Raw genomic sequence first — 15,699 nt, forward strand, 5'->3', positions numbered from 1 at the left:
GTTCGGGTGATATTGTTTGGAGGAGGGACATATATTGGAACTTGGTAGAGTCGACTCTCTATGGGCAGTCTTGATCTCGTGTCCTATTCTCCATCTAGTAGGACATGAAGAATAGTCAGATGGGCAGCCTTGTGTTTGAAGGATATGCACTCCATCGTTGCATCTTGGCGATATTACATATTCATCCAGTACAAGCCTTTCTTCCTTTTCATCATGTCCAAAGGGGAACGAATTGTCGGCAAACCAGATGATGTATCTTCAAGTCCGCTTGGCCAAAGTGGAAGGAGTGGGGGCCAAACCAGATGATGTATCTTCAAGTCCGCTTGACCAAAGTGGAACGAATTGGTGGCAAACGAGATGATGTATCTTCAAGTCCGCTTATTCAAACAGTATCGAGACGCCTTCCATTTTTTTTTGGAAAAACATCATCAGAGTATGCATGTACAGGCAAACAGCCGCACATCCACAGCAGTTTGAAACCGCCTGAAATATTAGCAGCTGGCAGAGTAGGTTTTATCATCTGCTTCTGGCTTGCTTCCCGTAGCTGGCGATCAACATGGTGCGCGTGCATGAACGCGGCGGTGAGAGTTCTACTCCACTTTCGACCTCATCCAACAACCGCGCCAGATCGGCGCGAAATCGAAATGCTTATTGCCGACTTTTTAATGAATTTGCCTGAAGAATTATTTCTTACATCATCGATGAATATTTTTGGCCTCGTAAATATACTCTTTTTATGAGGTACCAACACGAATTATTTCAGCCAGCTGCCAGATGCGCTTTCAGTTCAGAACAAAATGTGGTCAAGTGCTGTCACTCAACTTTGGAGAATGTTCGAAGCAACCTGATCACAGCACCCTGGCAAGCGAAACACATGTGCTTCAATTCAGTGCTGTAACCACTTGAAAGAGACGTATTCACGTGGACAACCGCACATGTTTTATGGACTCTGAAGCTATTCTGTGCTGTTGTGACGTACCGCTGCAGCGATTCCTTTTTCTGCTTTGACATGCGGCATTTTGTCACAGCACCTAGTCCCTGACTCGTTTATGGTAACTGAAGAGCGCTTTGAAACTCTTTTGAAATATTACCTTTGTACCCTAACGGCGCATTTGACTACTTGAATCGTTTTGAATTCTGTATTTTGTTTACTGTTACTTTTTGATATTTATTAAATGTATTATTTTGATATTTCGATATTTTTTCCTTTGTTCAAGTGACTTATGTTCAATTTACTGATCTGTGTTCTGTTACTAGTAGAGTAAATGCTGGTGTATATTTTATTATCTTTGAAAACCGTAGAGAATTGTGGTTTTCGATTATAATTGACTTGTACAGTCAATATTCCTGCTAGTGGCCAATTAAGGCCTGTTCTTGCTGCAGTAATAAAACTTCCAATTTCATGGTGTGAATTGGATACAATCCCTTTATTTAAGTTTTTTTACAGTAATATTTTCCATTAGCATTTGCGTAAGATAAAGAATATTGGATGATTAAATCAAAAAATTCTTTTTCAGTATTTATTTATTCATCCAATATTTCCTATGAGAATTTGAATATTTTTTCGAAAAATGAATTTTGCATTATTTCAATTTTGCAATAGTATTAAATCTCGACACGAATGTTCTTCAATAAAAGTAAATGGAGAGAAGAAGCAACATTCACTGTGAAGAAGTTCTGTGCATCATTCATTCAGCTTTATGAATGAAGATAAAGAACAATAATTTCATAGTTTTAAAATAATGCATTTTTGTCGACGGTTTTAAAAGAAAAATGGAACCGCACCTTACAAACCTACAGCATGAGTTTTTTCACTATTTTCTTGATTCTTTAAAATTTTTTAAATATTATTCTTATTCTTTTTCTTATTCTTTCTTTCTTTCTTATTCTTGTTCATATAAACTTATATTCTTTAAAGTATAAATAAACACAGACATGGAGATTCAAGATTAATTTGTGAATTATGATTTTTTTGAAACGAATGTCACATGAAAAATAACCTCTTTTGTATTTATATTTTTCGCTAATTTCTTCTTCGTCTTATTTTCTCTTATTTTTTAAATTTGATTTTCTATCAACATAATCATACTCTGATCTACGAGACAGAGGATGAATACGAATGAAGCTGTAAATTTTTTTTGCATTTATGACAATAGACAAATGTATGTCCTTATACAATACCTACTATCACTAGCATTAATAGTAATGTTGATGATAATTTATACATAACAAAATGAGTAATAAGTAAACAATTGAAAAAGGAATAACAAAAGCAGTTGAATTGTAATGTGCAAAATTCAGTAAAATCACTCATCATTATAATTATTCATAAATTGCAATAATGAATAATTATACTCATTCAACAATAAGAAAATTTTCTAAATTTAATTACTGTCCTTTTTATTTATTAAGATATGTTCAAAGCTGTGCATGAAAACCGCCGTGGTAAATTTTTTCACAATTCACAATCATTTTTAACGTTAATGAGCTGCAAATTAATCTTGAATCTCTATGTCAGTGTTTATTTATATTTTAAAACTTGATTGAAAACTTGAAAATTATTAAAATGAGCATATGTGCGATGAATGTAACCGAGAAATTTGATATTATAATAGTTGCACAATCTACATTAACATTAAATTTGAACTGTTCACAAATAATAAACAATTACCAAAAATAACCATGCGTATGTGCAGCAATTATCCATCGATTCAAGTATTATTGGTGCGTCATTTTACATTCCAAAGATTAGCTGCACATAGTTACGTTAATTTTTAGGCTTTTTTACAACAGAGAAGATTTATTAATTTTTTTAATTAAAAAATTGTATGTATTACGTACGGAAAATTTATTTTCATATACTGGACAAAACACTCACCGTTTACTTGGATATATGAATGCCCTTTTGATAAATGCTAATAGAATTTGTTTTATGCTTAAGGTTCTATTAAATTAATGTGAATCAACAAAATTGCAAGCAGTAGGATTTTTCATATTATATTTTCTTGTAAAATTATAAAATTTTTGCTGGATAAAAATTTGAACATATTGGAATTCTTGAAAAGTGAAAATACAATTGCAAAAAAGTATTAGATTTTATTTTCGTTAGTCTTCAAAACAGCAAATTTCAATTTTACACCAACATAGCAGCAAACGATTTTATCATTATAGTTTATGCTCCATAATATGTGCATTCCAGCTGGCCAGTTTTAGAATGGTCAAGCTTCAAATGGCATTCTATTTCGTCGTATTCCACTTTCGTGATGGGGCACTCATCAGAATACACCTGTTCTTGACTAATCTGAAATATAACAACGCGTTAGAGGTTTTACATTAAAATAAAATATTGCATACTTCTGATGACACTTGGCATGTAGTTGAAAGAGCATCTATTGTTAAGGATAATCCTTCACTTCTGTCGACTTCGCTTACACTGCGAACTTTGCGGAAATAACCTTTACCGCTTTGCAAATCAGATTGGTAAATGTAATCTTTGGCTTCTTCCAATGCACTCTAAACAACTAATCATTATAAAGAATAAGCTAATTTAACGATGCATAATACTTAGGAATGATTACCACATTTATCATTCCACTATTATTATCAAGGTTGTAATAAGTAATGCTACATTTTATCAGTGCTCTTACGTGAAAGCAATTCAATATAGAAATGCATTTTGAATAAAATTTGGAAAAATTATATGCAAGTTATAATTATGAATATTCTGATATGCCTAATTCGGTGAACTTTACATGTTTTTATTAAACATTGATTTGAATGAGAGAGAAATAGTCGAATATAATTTAAACTCTGTATAATTTTACAAACATACCGAATCTGCATTGATTTCAGGCATAACAGCCATGAAAAAGAAGATAAAAGCTGCTAAAACTGACATTGTATTAATTGTGATTTCGTGAAGAGAATGATTTTTATTTTGTAAAACGGGGCTTTTATAGTATAATAGAGTCGAGCGTTCTTTGTTCAGATGTTTAATTCAATAATTGCTGTATGTGTTTAATTATCTGAATTTATAAAAAGAATGCCATAAAATGTTTATTTTTAAAGTAAAAAAACAAAATATACAAAATATTGTTCTGTAGAATTTACATTGGAAAAATATTAAGGTTATACATCTCATTTATGAAATACGCAATGCAAATAAAGATGAAACAGAAAATTTTCAATATGTTATTTTTGAAGACTAAAGAAGCGATTTACAATGTCGATTTTTATTCTCTGATTCAGACTCTCCAAATTCAAATTTTTTGCCACCAACATAATGCAAATAAATAGCAATTCAATGTTTATTTAACGTCATCGAATAGTTGAAACAAATTTAGCGTAATTTCAGTACAAATAATGATTGAATATTTATAAAATTGGTGAAAAAATAAAGAGAAATGGAATATATAAGGGTGAAAAAGATCTGTAGAAAGAAGTAAAAGAAGAGCTACCAGCAGAAAGAAGTTACCAGGAAGAATGCTAAAGCCATTACCTTCTAACCTTATTCTTCAATCCCTGATTATGCATAGAATCAGTTCTTATGCCAAGCCGGCAGATTTGATGAACTACAGCTCGGTAAAAGTGAAAATTGTTGAATAAAACAAAGAATTTTGGCTTCACAAAGTAATAGTGAGCAAACAGGAATGCAGTAGTATATGTCAATCGTTGAATCATTGTGAAATGACGATGCATTATTATTTTTCGAAATATGCAATGCTCTTTTAATAGATCATTCAAAATTTGAATAGCGCATTTGTGATACTGATAGTTGGAAGATCATGTCTGCTGGACACTTTTGGCGATCCACCTTGGGCATCTGGCATCAGATCCATCCATTGTGCCACAATGTGCACTTGCGTTTTTTAATGCGTTTTTCTTCTCTTCCATAATGTTGTACAATTGACCTAAACTTTTTTCACTAACTGCTTTTAATTTTTTAATGCTAAATCATATTCAGCGCTGGCACGATCTAATTCCAGCTTTTCTTTTTTCACTTATTCTGTTCAACATCCCTTATTTTGCCTTGTTCAATAAGGTTGCTCACCATTATAAAACCTGAATTCACATCTGTGAATCAGCATATGCAAATTCAAAAAAAACACCGTGTTTCAATTCAATGAAATTTAGTTGCGTGCCTCAGAGCAGCAATTAATGAAATTCACTGCGAAAAAGGAGGCAGAGTTGACATTTAAAATCCACATTTGAGTATGAGAGGTTGGGAGATGCTGTGGTCTAAAAACAAATTTCTGGTCTAATGGCTTGTCGCACAAATAAAGCACAAACCCAACACTCTACTTATATTTAAAAATTCACAAAATTGCAATGAAATATAGAAACAGATATTTCTGAACCACAGGTGAATTTCTAATTAATGCAATATAAAAAACGCCACCGCTCAGATTACATTTTAAAAAAATGATTGATTAAAATTAATGTTCGTCAAATAATCACATTCGAAAATTATTTAGTTTTTAAAAATATAGGCTAAAAATTAAAGAGCTTAATATTGATTCAGAAATTAACCATAGATAGGAAATGAATATTCAACAAATAGAACGCATCAGAAGGACAGCCAATGAAATTTGGATGGGAAAAAGTAGACAAATCGCGTTGGGGAAATCGGTACTAGACTGATGAATCTCTTGCATTGCGATCAGTAGGACTTTGCCTCTGGTTGTTTGATGTGCATTTTCTTAATGCTAGTAATAGTAATCGTTCTGAATCAAGGATTGTCAGTGATCGGTCAGTCCATTCGTCGTAGGGCATTAAGCGAGAGATTCTATAGGGAAGTCGTTTCAGTGTTTTTGCTCTTTTAAATGTTCGATGGAAGCACACAAAGTATCGAAAATGAAATTTTATTCAACGTAGAGAATATCAAATTAAACATAGTTTCACTGCGATCAGTTTTAAGTTCTGATTGCGCATGACTCTTGTATGTGGCGCCTCAAGGGCAACGGCATGCTGTTAACAAATTCATAGGATGACCTGTGGGTGTTTGAGGCAATTTGTTTTCAAGTCGAATAATAGCTGAGAGGCCTCCTCCTCCTACAAGCTGAATATCCTAACATAAGTTCACACAGCTTACGTGTACTGGTTCCCTTCTCTGCAACGCACCTTTCTGAAACGGAATTAACAAGCCTACAGCATGGGTTTTTTCACTATTTTCTTGACGTGGAACCTCAAATATTGATCTATAAACTTTTGAAAAATCCATTTCTAGTTCATGCCGAACATCTTCCACATGATCTTTAAGAAGAAACCATTTATCTGCAATTCAACAATTTAGCTGAGGCAGCTTTTAATGTATGCCGTTAGAAAGCTCCTGGATGAAATGCTAACTTAAGTTCATAGAGCTTGCGTGTATTGGTTCCCATCGCCACAACGTACCTTTGCGAAATGGGATTCACTGCGCTCATGACACTTAATGTTCAGCACCAGAACTGGTTAAACGTTGAAAGCGATTAGTATTGTACCTTATCGCCCACTACCTCAAGAATACACGACATCATCACAAATAAGCATTCATCTTTAAATCTTTATTGTGAATTATTCAGAAATGTTTCACTGTAAGCCTAGCTTTCCTTGATGCAACCATGAAGCAAAAATTTGGAAAAAGGAATATTTAGTAGAACATCTAATAGAAGAATTGACGGATACAGAAACGGGAAAGAACAGGTACTTACCTCATCATGCCGTCATCTGTGAAGATAAGATCAAAATAAAATGGTGAGATGTATTTGATTGCTTAGCACAGTGCAGAGGCACTTACGTTAATCAACATCTACACGTAGGAACCTGCTTAAAGTAAGATCTCACCAAATTATTGATATGATTTCACAGGTTGTGATTAGCGCTCAAGGCTGACATCTCTAAGATGTTTTTCCTAACGGCTTGCATGAACAAGACAGAGATGTCTGCTGATATATTTGTTGCCACCTAAGTATTTGAGAAATACCTCTACCACATCAAAGAGCTGTTTTGCTCTTTCACGTTCACCATGCTTTGCTTCATGCGTCAATAGAAACCATGAAAGGAAATACCAATTTCCTGAAGCAGTGAACGAAATTCTGAAGAACGCGCATGTTGATGATCTGGTATTCTCAATTCATGAGGAAAAAGGATTTTAGAATGGTGACACAATTGCGAACAGTGATGAAGTTGGGGGCTTTCAACCTTGCAAAATGTGCCAGTAATCACCATGCAGTTTTACAGGCTTAGCACCTGAACACGTGGGAAAAGAAAGCAGCAGCCGGATGTTAAAAGCTCTTGAATAACATGAAACGCGGAGAAAGATGACATTTCTTATCTTATACAGTCGAACGCAGATCTGAACGTGTTTGGCAACAAACATCACCTAATCAGTATTACAGCAAAGATATTCCATCCCCTTCGTTACCTGTTCTCGTATCTCATCTGAGGCGGAATTCTGTTTCATTGACTATGGCAGCACAGAATTGATGCATTTGATGCAACCTTTTGCATGAAAGGAAAGCCAATAGGACAACTGCGCAAAGGTCCAATAAATGAAATGAAATGAACGTTTAACAACAACATTAACAATGGAAACTCTTTTTAGAAACAATTTCATATTTCATAATTTATGTCAAAGTTCTTCTCAGTGAATCATTTATTTTCAGAAATTACAATGTTTTTACTGTATCAAACTGAAATAATAATAATGATCATTTTATTCATAACCTACATTAAAAATGAGTTTAAACAATTTTGATTTAAAGTGATGTTGTTTAAAGTGCAATATAGTCTGTATAAGTGATGTTCAAATAAAAGTTGTTCAGTCGTATCGCTTGTGTAGTCCATACCCTGTTCGACAATGGCGCGCTCTGCTCGTAGTTATAGTCGAAGTCGCAGTCGCAGTAGCAGCCGAAGAAGTATGAGTAGTCGCAGGGGTAGTCTTACCCGTCCTCGAAGACGTTCAATATCAAGAAGTCAAACCCCAAAGCGTTCTACTCATCAAATCGTGGTTCCATCATCAAGATTAAAATTGCAGAAAAAACCATCAGCTGTACAATTAGATGGAGATGAAGCTCCCTCAGAAATAATTTGCCCAACGTGTTTGCAGTCGTTGCGGTCACGTTCGAGATCAAAGAGTATTACAAGGAAGAAGAGCCCTGGCAAGAAAGTGGCCCGTAAAGTCGCAATGCGACAAAGATCTAAAAGTGGAGGAAAATCTCGTCGTAATAAGAAAAGAAGCGTGAAGAAATCCAATCAAAAAGCAGTTTTGATCAAGGCTAGTAAATCTCGTCGAAAGCGTTCTTCATTAAAATCAATTCCAAAACAGAAGCGGCATTCGTTGAGAAGTAGAGCTGTGGTTCGTTGATTTGCTTCACCGAAGATGAAGATTAATAATTTGATGATTTTCAAATAATTCGCAATTTTAACTTCATATTATTTTCATTATTTATAACATAACTCTCAAATTTACGTTGCGTGTATTGAATTCTTATATCGTATTGTTTTATTTTATTGTATTTTTTTAATAGAATAAAATTATATTATTAACTTATTTCGTGTTAATTAATTGCATTATTTTGTGCATAATATCGGATCAAGATATCCCATTCAGAAATATCATTGTATCCTTTTCAGACCCTATTTATTTTCCCGTGTCAGAAAGATTTGAAACCTCGGTGGAATGAATGCTATTATGGATGTGATTTTGTACGGAAAATTTGAGTGAAAATAATTGACTCCGTTTTGTTTTTTTGAAGTGTATCAGATATGATACTTTTGGCTGGTGATGAATTGTGTCATGTGTAGAATCCTACGCTATAATGATATTTATGAAGCGTGCATTAACCTGTCAATGTTTCAACGTTTGTGATTGATTTATTACCACAGCTGCCTTTGTCTTTGCGGCAAAAATAAATAATCGAGATTGTTATTATTTTTGAATCAGGGAATAGTAGTGAATTTTAGTTGGGGTTTACTTCGTTCGAGAGGCAAGTCGTTGTATCAGTTTGCTCGCATTAGCTTGTTGTTTGATTGTATATTCAATAAAATATACTCACGATTCTCAGATACGAAGCAAGATTTCGTAAAATATCTGATTTTGCGCAAAAGAAGGCAGTTAGCTGCAGAACCTAATAGTCAATAATCAAGTGTAGTACATCATGCATTATGATGTGGATTGTAATCGTTATGTTTTCACTTTTGTTTCAATTCTCTTCACTTGTTTCTTATAATCGATATTTATTTGCATTTATTTAGAGCAATTATAATTTGGAAATGCTTATTTTTTTTATATAATGAGAAGTAAATTGTTGTGTTAGCCAAGTTCAATATATTGAAATTATATTCTACGAAAGTGGTTAAATGAGGTCTATTTATGGAAGAGCTGAAAACACTTTATTGCTTTGCTCATGCACAAAGGTCCGTTACATTTTATACAATATACAAGAGATAATTTTGAACAGTAACTACACCTTCTTCGCTTTTCTCCTGCATCTCGCCAATGCCCTACCTTAACTTTCTGTGCATCATGCACAACTGACGGTCTTGATCTTGCTCCAACTGATGTGCCTGGTTCAGATGCTTCTTGTATAGTACCGTCTCACTTCTCCTTCCTTCTCGTGGTGTAAGCGCTTTGTTTGTGAGACAAAGCAATTTACTTATGCTGGTCATAAAAGCCAGTAAATCCATGCGGTCCGTTTTAGGTCCCGAAAACAGTTCATACTCTCTTCGATACAGCAGCCATCCGTTTGTCGGTGCGGTTGCAATAACCCAGAAAAAAATAGCCTTCGTCCAGTTTCAGTTTTTGTGATTGACTTTATACAGGCTAGAGAGCATGTTGTTTAAATCGACACCTCCCATATGCATGTTGTAGTTGTGCACAATGGAAGGCACCTTAACAATGATTCTTTTCCGCTGCTTTTAGTTCTACCTTGGCTTCAGTTTTACTGGTTAAAAAGCTGAGGTAAATTGATGTTAGCGATGTAACTCGGCGATTGTCGTACCATGCAACCGCGATAATATCGCGAGCCATGGTTGTCCTAAAATTAGTCGTAAGTTGACCACTGTCCTTCAGTGCTTGCTCTGACATTAATAGACAGCCACGGAGTCTATATGATTTTATTATCTATCTTGTTCATATACCTTGTTCCTTAATGCGCGGCTGAAATTCAATGAAATTGAAATAATTATCAGAAGACAGCCTATGATTTTGCTGCTTTGGTAAATGCTCACAGAGTTTCATAGAAAAGTCAGCAGGTATAAAACCAACATTTTTTTCTACTTTAGGTCGACAGAGCACATAAAACAAAAAATCATAAGGCATTCCTGAAATGCCACATCTCGAGAACAATTTAAATTCCCATCGCCGAGGTTATCTAGGTGTAAACGAAATCATTTGCTCATCTATTGCATGCTTTTCTTCATTTTTGTTCACATTCCATTTGAGTAAAATGAACTCAGAACAAACAATCTCAGAATTTGAGGCAAGATGTAAAAATAATAATAGTAGATTATATTGAATTTGTTTCAATCGACCAATAAGACAACGAGATGAAGGTCCAATAAAATAGCGCGTTCTAAGACCAATAAGAAAACGAGGTCAAAATATGGCCCGAACTGCACCATCCCTTTGATTAAATTTTAACAATAAGAATGCACGTAATAAGTTACTTTAAAATTAATAAAGTACAATTTAAAAGAATTACTTGTTACTGACAAAACCTTTTTGATGCACACACAACTTCTGTTTTAACATGTAAATCATAATATGTGAAAGTGATCAATAAATGTTTCTTTTTAGAAATAGTATAATGATGGAAAAGCGTTTATTTAAATGTTAATATTTTGCAGCTTCAGGTATAACATAATCAGTTGATAAATTTTTGATAATCTATAATTAGAGATCACAAGTTATATTAAAAATATATTTGTCTCATATAGCTAAGAATTAATATCCTTTTTGATTAAAATAAAATTAATTTACAAAGTCATGCAATATTTTTCACAATCGACGTTTTATTTCAAAAATTTCAGTAAACATAATACACAATGTAATAATAGAATACGTTAGCATTGCACGAGTGGTTAACGTAATGCTGATCTCATCTGCTTTATTTAATCATCAAGCAGTGGCAAGCAGCATTACCTCTTATGTACTTTTCTACATAGATATTTAGATAATGCTTTAATGTAAGGTCTTAACAAAAAAAACCTAATAAAATAAACTAAAGTGATAAGTTAATATAATTTTATATCTTTTATTTGATTAATTTTAAAGACAATCGGATGTGATATTGAAATTTTCAAATAAATGATGCAAGAGAATAGGCTGCATCATTTCTTATTGTAAACATTCTGTCAGCTTAAAAAAATATATATACGCATGTGACTTGCATTTTGAAGCAGCAGTGTCTTGATCAAAAAGAAAAATGCACGGTGTTACTTTCTTTGCTCTTGCATCTTGCTTGGTGTTTACTGTTTGTACTGCCGCTCCTCTGATTGTTAGAATTTATGAAGAAGGAGCTGATACTGCAGAAGTTACATCAGTTTCAAGAGAATCAATCGGCGATTATCAATCACATTATGAAAATAGAGATTACCAAAGAACCTTGAAATATCCGAAATTGGTCAAAGAATTTGGTAACATTTATAAAGTAATTTTTTGTGAACTCATTTTTATGAAATTATTAACTTAGATATCTCTGACAAAGTAGCAGCACAAAGGGCAGCAGCAGCAGCGCAGAAACAATAAGAGAAATGATGAAAGTGAAAAAATTAGTATTGTATCAAACAAAATATATTGTAAATTGTAATAAAATGTGATTTTGAACTGTGCTTTATAATTGTATTTCTACTAAAATACTTTTAAACAATTTTCATCATGTTTTGAGTTAGTTGAAAGAATTTTCTAATGAAACTCCAAAAGAGCTATAAGTTCAGTTTTCTGAGAATTTTTTCAAATATAATAATGCAAAGAAGTGCATTTATTCACTGCATCATATTTTTTAAATAAATTATGTAATTTGATAATCAAATGATTAATACTATTTGTGGTGATCTCCTCATAATGTACGTGTGTACCCTTTTTTCTGTTCAATAAAGATGATCTATTGATTTACTGTTTTACCGAACCATTCTCTTCATGTTTTGATTAACTTTTATTAAGAAGTGAACAACTGAACATAAAATGTCAATAAAATCATTCAAATCAACAACAATTTCATCATAGCCGAATTCAAACCAACCTTTGCTTAATTTGAACCTAAATGAAGAAGAAAAACAAACATTAATAATAATAACAAAAAATTAATAAACGCGTTAGACAGACAATTAAAAAGAGCTTTCGACGCAGTTCGCTTTCGACGAATCAGCTTCGCATGATGTAATGCTTTCAAGTTCAATTTGCAGTTTGTGTTGTTGTTGTGGATCACCGCTAGACCCAGGCATTTCGACGAGCAACATGACAGGCAGCTGATGTTCGGGCGAAGTCAGATCCGGCAGGCGAAATGAATTTGGATCTATGAACGGATATTCCACTCGAATCTTGTTCGCCGAATCCGAGTAAAAATTTTCCAACAATTTATTGATGTACTGTTGGGGAAATTTATATTGGCGCATCACACGCAGTCGCTGTTGCAACGTGAACGTTCTCAGACGGTTCAGTTGACGTTCGTAACTTTCCCAGAGACGTTCCATCTGCCGACTACTGTAGTCTCGGAATCGTTGGGCCTGCTGGGCGTAGGCAACGCGCACACTGTCTATCTGATGGGTAACTGATTCCATCTGCGCGGCCCTGTAATCGCGGAACCGTTCACTTTGAGCCATGTAACCTTTCTTCAGTTGTTCCACCTGCTGGTGGTAGTTGTCGACAATTTGCTGGGTTCGCTGGGCATATTTTTCGTACAACGCTTCCAACTGCCGTTGGCGGTATTTTTCCATCGCCTCCAGCAGACGACGAACTCGACTGGTCCGTTCCATTTTCGAAATACGCCAAACGATCAACCGACGAACGACAATGTAGAAAATGTTCACCACCAACAGTCCGACCATTGTAGCTATAGCACAGATGAAGCTGTCCATTTTAAGCTGCCACCAATGGCTGTAGTCGAAATGGATCAACGTGATCCCAGTGGCGTTGCCGGCGCCGTTCATCGCCCTACACCGCACTGGACTCGCGTCGTCGTTGTGCATCAAACGCAACGCCAACAAACCACCCGGCAAACAATACAACCCGTCACTATACCCTTGATATCTGTGAAACAAATCCAAATGAAAATTTTTTTATACATTTAAATTTATACCTGACAATTTCATCGGCCACCGGTATCCATTGGCAAATCGGTTCATAGGCGGCTTTTTGGAATCGATAAATTTCCCACAAAACATTCGGCTGTTCGTACCCGTACTCTCCGCACTGAAGATAACCGACGCGACCAAGTCTCAACTTGAACACTCTGCCACTTTTCTCCGCCACACCCACTGGACAATGGTCGGGCACCGACATGTTCGAGCAGGGTATTGGATCGCGGCCGAAAACCTGGTCCGACAACCACCGACGCCACAACTGCCTACAATCACAGTGCAAACGACAGCCGACAACGCGGAGCCGTTCCAACCGACTACTTTGGAAAAAGTCCACCTCGAAGCTCTGCAAAGCCGTATCCGACACGTCGAGTCGACTCAACGCCGGCACGTAAGTTGCCAACTTCCCTCCTGTTAACGTGCGCAAATCGACGCATCCGCTCAAATCCAAATTCACAAGCTTTCTCAGACCGGTCAGTTGGGCCATGCTGAAACTGACCACCGACGAGTTGGACAGAATCAACGAGCTCAAATTTTCCAAACCCAAACTCGGCACCGTCTCCATTTTATTGCCGGCCAGATTCAATTCGACCAGCACAGCCGCTTCAAGCCGGCCCAACTCGGCCAGCTGATTCCAGCTGAGATCCAACGACACGAGCTTGTCCATTTTGGTCAGGCGAACAGAAATGATGCTATTTCGAGAGGCATTCAAATGGTGCAAGCTGGTCAAATACGTGCCGGCATTTTGCAATACCGTCAATCGATTTCCGCTCAAATCCATCCCGTGCAAACGGTGATGGTGGAAATTGGAAATGGAATCGATCAAATTTTCTGATATGTTCAACCATTGCAAGCGGTGAGGCAGTTTGGGAAGTTTCGCAAACCGATTGCGCGACAAATCCAAACGTTCCAGTGCAAGCAAACCGGACAAGTCAGCTTCCACCAGACGATTGGAACCCAAATCCAGAGAAAGCAGTGATGGGGCGAATTTCACCAAATGCTCGCTGGCGTTCAGTTTAATTAAACTGTTGCCGGACAAGCTGAAAAAGCGCAAACCCACTACCGGGCTACTACGGCTGGCAGAAAACTCTACCCTTTCCACACCACATTCACACAAGCTCAACGAGGACAATTTACGCAGCCCGCAGAATTCGGTCAAGTTCAACAGTGGGATACCGACAGGACAACTGAAAAACGCCAGTGTCCGTGCATTGACTAGTAGTTGCCAATTTTTGGTCAAAAATTCCTCGTCTGGCTGCAGGTGACGACAAAGCACCGTCTCCACAGATGGGCATGAACAACTATCTGGACAAGGTTCGCAATTAACATTATTAACAGCAGAATTAAGACTAATCGTCAAAAGACAAGCGCCGAAAAATACGTCGATACGCGTCCACCGTGCGCGCATCTGTCTACCATATTACCAATTGCTTGCAATCGAAAACCAACTTGCTATCTGAAAGGTTTGTAAATATAATTGATTGAACAAATAACGTAAGTGGCATTTACTCAACTACCATAAATGAAAAATAACAAAAACATACGAAACGTGAAATCAATTTCCAAAGCAGAAATGGAACGTTTATAACAAATATGAACAAATTTTCTGCAATATATTAAAACCGAAATTTGTAAAATTAATAAATTTAAACTTATGCACCATTTAATAGGGAATAAATAAATAATTTAACTAGATAATGTCAAATTGGGAAGGAAAAATTTAAGCAAAAACTTAAAAATAAATTTCAATTTAAATTTTAAAAATAATTCAAAAATCAACAAACATGCATTTAAAATACTTCACCACATACATTAAGCTGTTAAACAGCATCGTAAAATAGCACAACAACACCCTGCCATGCCGAAAAACAAAAGGAAATGAGCTTTTTATAGTAATATATCGTAAGCATTAATGATTTTCAAGATGAAATAGAAATTTTTCAATTTTTGAAGCAAAATATCATTTTTGCTAAAATAATTACATTTACCTCAAGTTATATTTATAAATTTCATAATTATTAACAGCATGAAATAAAGTTATAAAGAAATAAAAATACTGTAGTACTTTAAAAAATCCAAGCTTAGACCGGATAAAACAGCACTTTATCACTGTTTTTCCTACATTAATTTTAATTAATTACATTTTTTGGAAAAAAAAATAAACTTTTAGTAGTTTGAATTTAATCACATTCTTATTTCTAAGTATATGTTTAAAAATATAGAAATCTTACTTTATGATGATAAACAATTTACAATAGTTTGTATGTTCCGTTTCATCTGAACATTACTGTTGCTTGGTGCTGTTTTAATAAATTAAGCATTTTCCAAATTAAAATGTTTTTAAATTAATATTTTAAAAGTTTTAAATTTAATTTTTTCAGTAATTAGTTTGTTTTACTTTAACCATAATGTATTGCTTAA

At 35.0% G+C, this 15,699-nt stretch overlaps 7 protein-coding genes across 7 annotated transcripts; 3 read left to right on the forward strand and 4 right to left on the reverse strand.

Annotated features, from left to right (window-relative positions):
• Positions 1-813: 813 nt before the first annotated feature.
• On the reverse strand, positions 814-2,197 carry Tsp_07246 (conserved hypothetical protein). Its single transcript, XM_003381482.1, has 4 exons — positions 2,186-2,197; positions 1,795-1,828; positions 1,298-1,425; positions 814-1,038 (listed from the first exon to the last, which is right to left on the reverse strand). The coding sequence occupies exons 1-4, from the start codon at positions 2,195-2,197 to the stop codon at positions 814-816; spliced, it is 399 nt and encodes a 132-aa protein (XP_003381530.1).
• Positions 2,198-3,077: 880 nt separating this feature from the next.
• Tsp_07245 (conserved hypothetical protein) lies at positions 3,078-3,918 on the reverse strand. The gene is made up of 3 exons (XM_003381483.1): positions 3,833-3,918; positions 3,355-3,513; positions 3,078-3,301 (listed from the first exon to the last, which is right to left on the reverse strand). The coding sequence occupies exons 1-3, from the start codon at positions 3,896-3,898 to the stop codon at positions 3,173-3,175; spliced, it is 354 nt and encodes a 117-aa protein (XP_003381531.1). The 5' UTR covers positions 3,899-3,918; the 3' UTR covers positions 3,078-3,172.
• An 864-nt stretch (positions 3,919-4,782) lies between these two features.
• Positions 4,783-5,772, reverse strand: Tsp_07244 (conserved hypothetical protein). The gene is made up of 3 exons (XM_003381484.1): positions 5,638-5,772; positions 5,169-5,238; positions 4,783-4,910 (listed from the first exon to the last, which is right to left on the reverse strand). Exons 1-3 carry the CDS (start codon positions 5,770-5,772, stop codon positions 4,783-4,785), a joined length of 333 nt encoding a protein of 110 aa, XP_003381532.1.
• Positions 5,773-7,837: 2,065 nt separating this feature from the next.
• Tsp_07243 (conserved hypothetical protein) lies at positions 7,838-8,700 on the forward strand. The gene is made up of 2 exons (XM_003381485.1): positions 7,838-8,335; positions 8,614-8,700. Exons 1-2 carry the CDS (start codon positions 7,838-7,840, stop codon positions 8,698-8,700), a joined length of 585 nt encoding a protein of 194 aa, XP_003381533.1.
• Positions 8,701-10,307: 1,607 nt separating this feature from the next.
• On the forward strand, positions 10,308-11,153 carry Tsp_07242 (conserved hypothetical protein). Its single transcript, XM_003381486.1, has 2 exons — positions 10,308-10,467; positions 11,011-11,153. The coding sequence occupies exons 1-2, from the start codon at positions 10,308-10,310 to the stop codon at positions 11,151-11,153; spliced, it is 303 nt and encodes a 100-aa protein (XP_003381534.1).
• Positions 11,154-11,405: 252 nt separating this feature from the next.
• Positions 11,406-11,672, forward strand: Tsp_07241 (conserved hypothetical protein). Its single transcript, XM_003381487.1, has one exon. The coding sequence runs from the start codon at positions 11,406-11,408 to the stop codon at positions 11,670-11,672; it is 267 nt and encodes an 88-aa protein (XP_003381535.1).
• Positions 11,673-12,306: 634 nt separating this feature from the next.
• Tsp_07240 (putative leucine Rich repeat-containing domain protein) lies at positions 12,307-14,686 on the reverse strand. The gene is made up of 2 exons (XM_003381488.1): positions 13,377-14,686; positions 12,307-13,228 (listed from the first exon to the last, which is right to left on the reverse strand). The coding sequence occupies exons 1-2, from the start codon at positions 14,684-14,686 to the stop codon at positions 12,307-12,309; spliced, it is 2,232 nt and encodes a 743-aa protein (XP_003381536.1).
• Positions 14,687-15,699: the final 1,013 nt, after the last annotated feature.

The sequence above is a fragment of the Trichinella spiralis genome (assembly GCF_000181795.1).
Source record: "Trichinella spiralis strain ISS 195 chromosome Unknown Scfld1, whole genome shotgun sequence".
Lineage (NCBI taxonomy): Eukaryota > Metazoa > Nematoda > Enoplea > Trichinellida > Trichinellidae > Trichinella > Trichinella spiralis.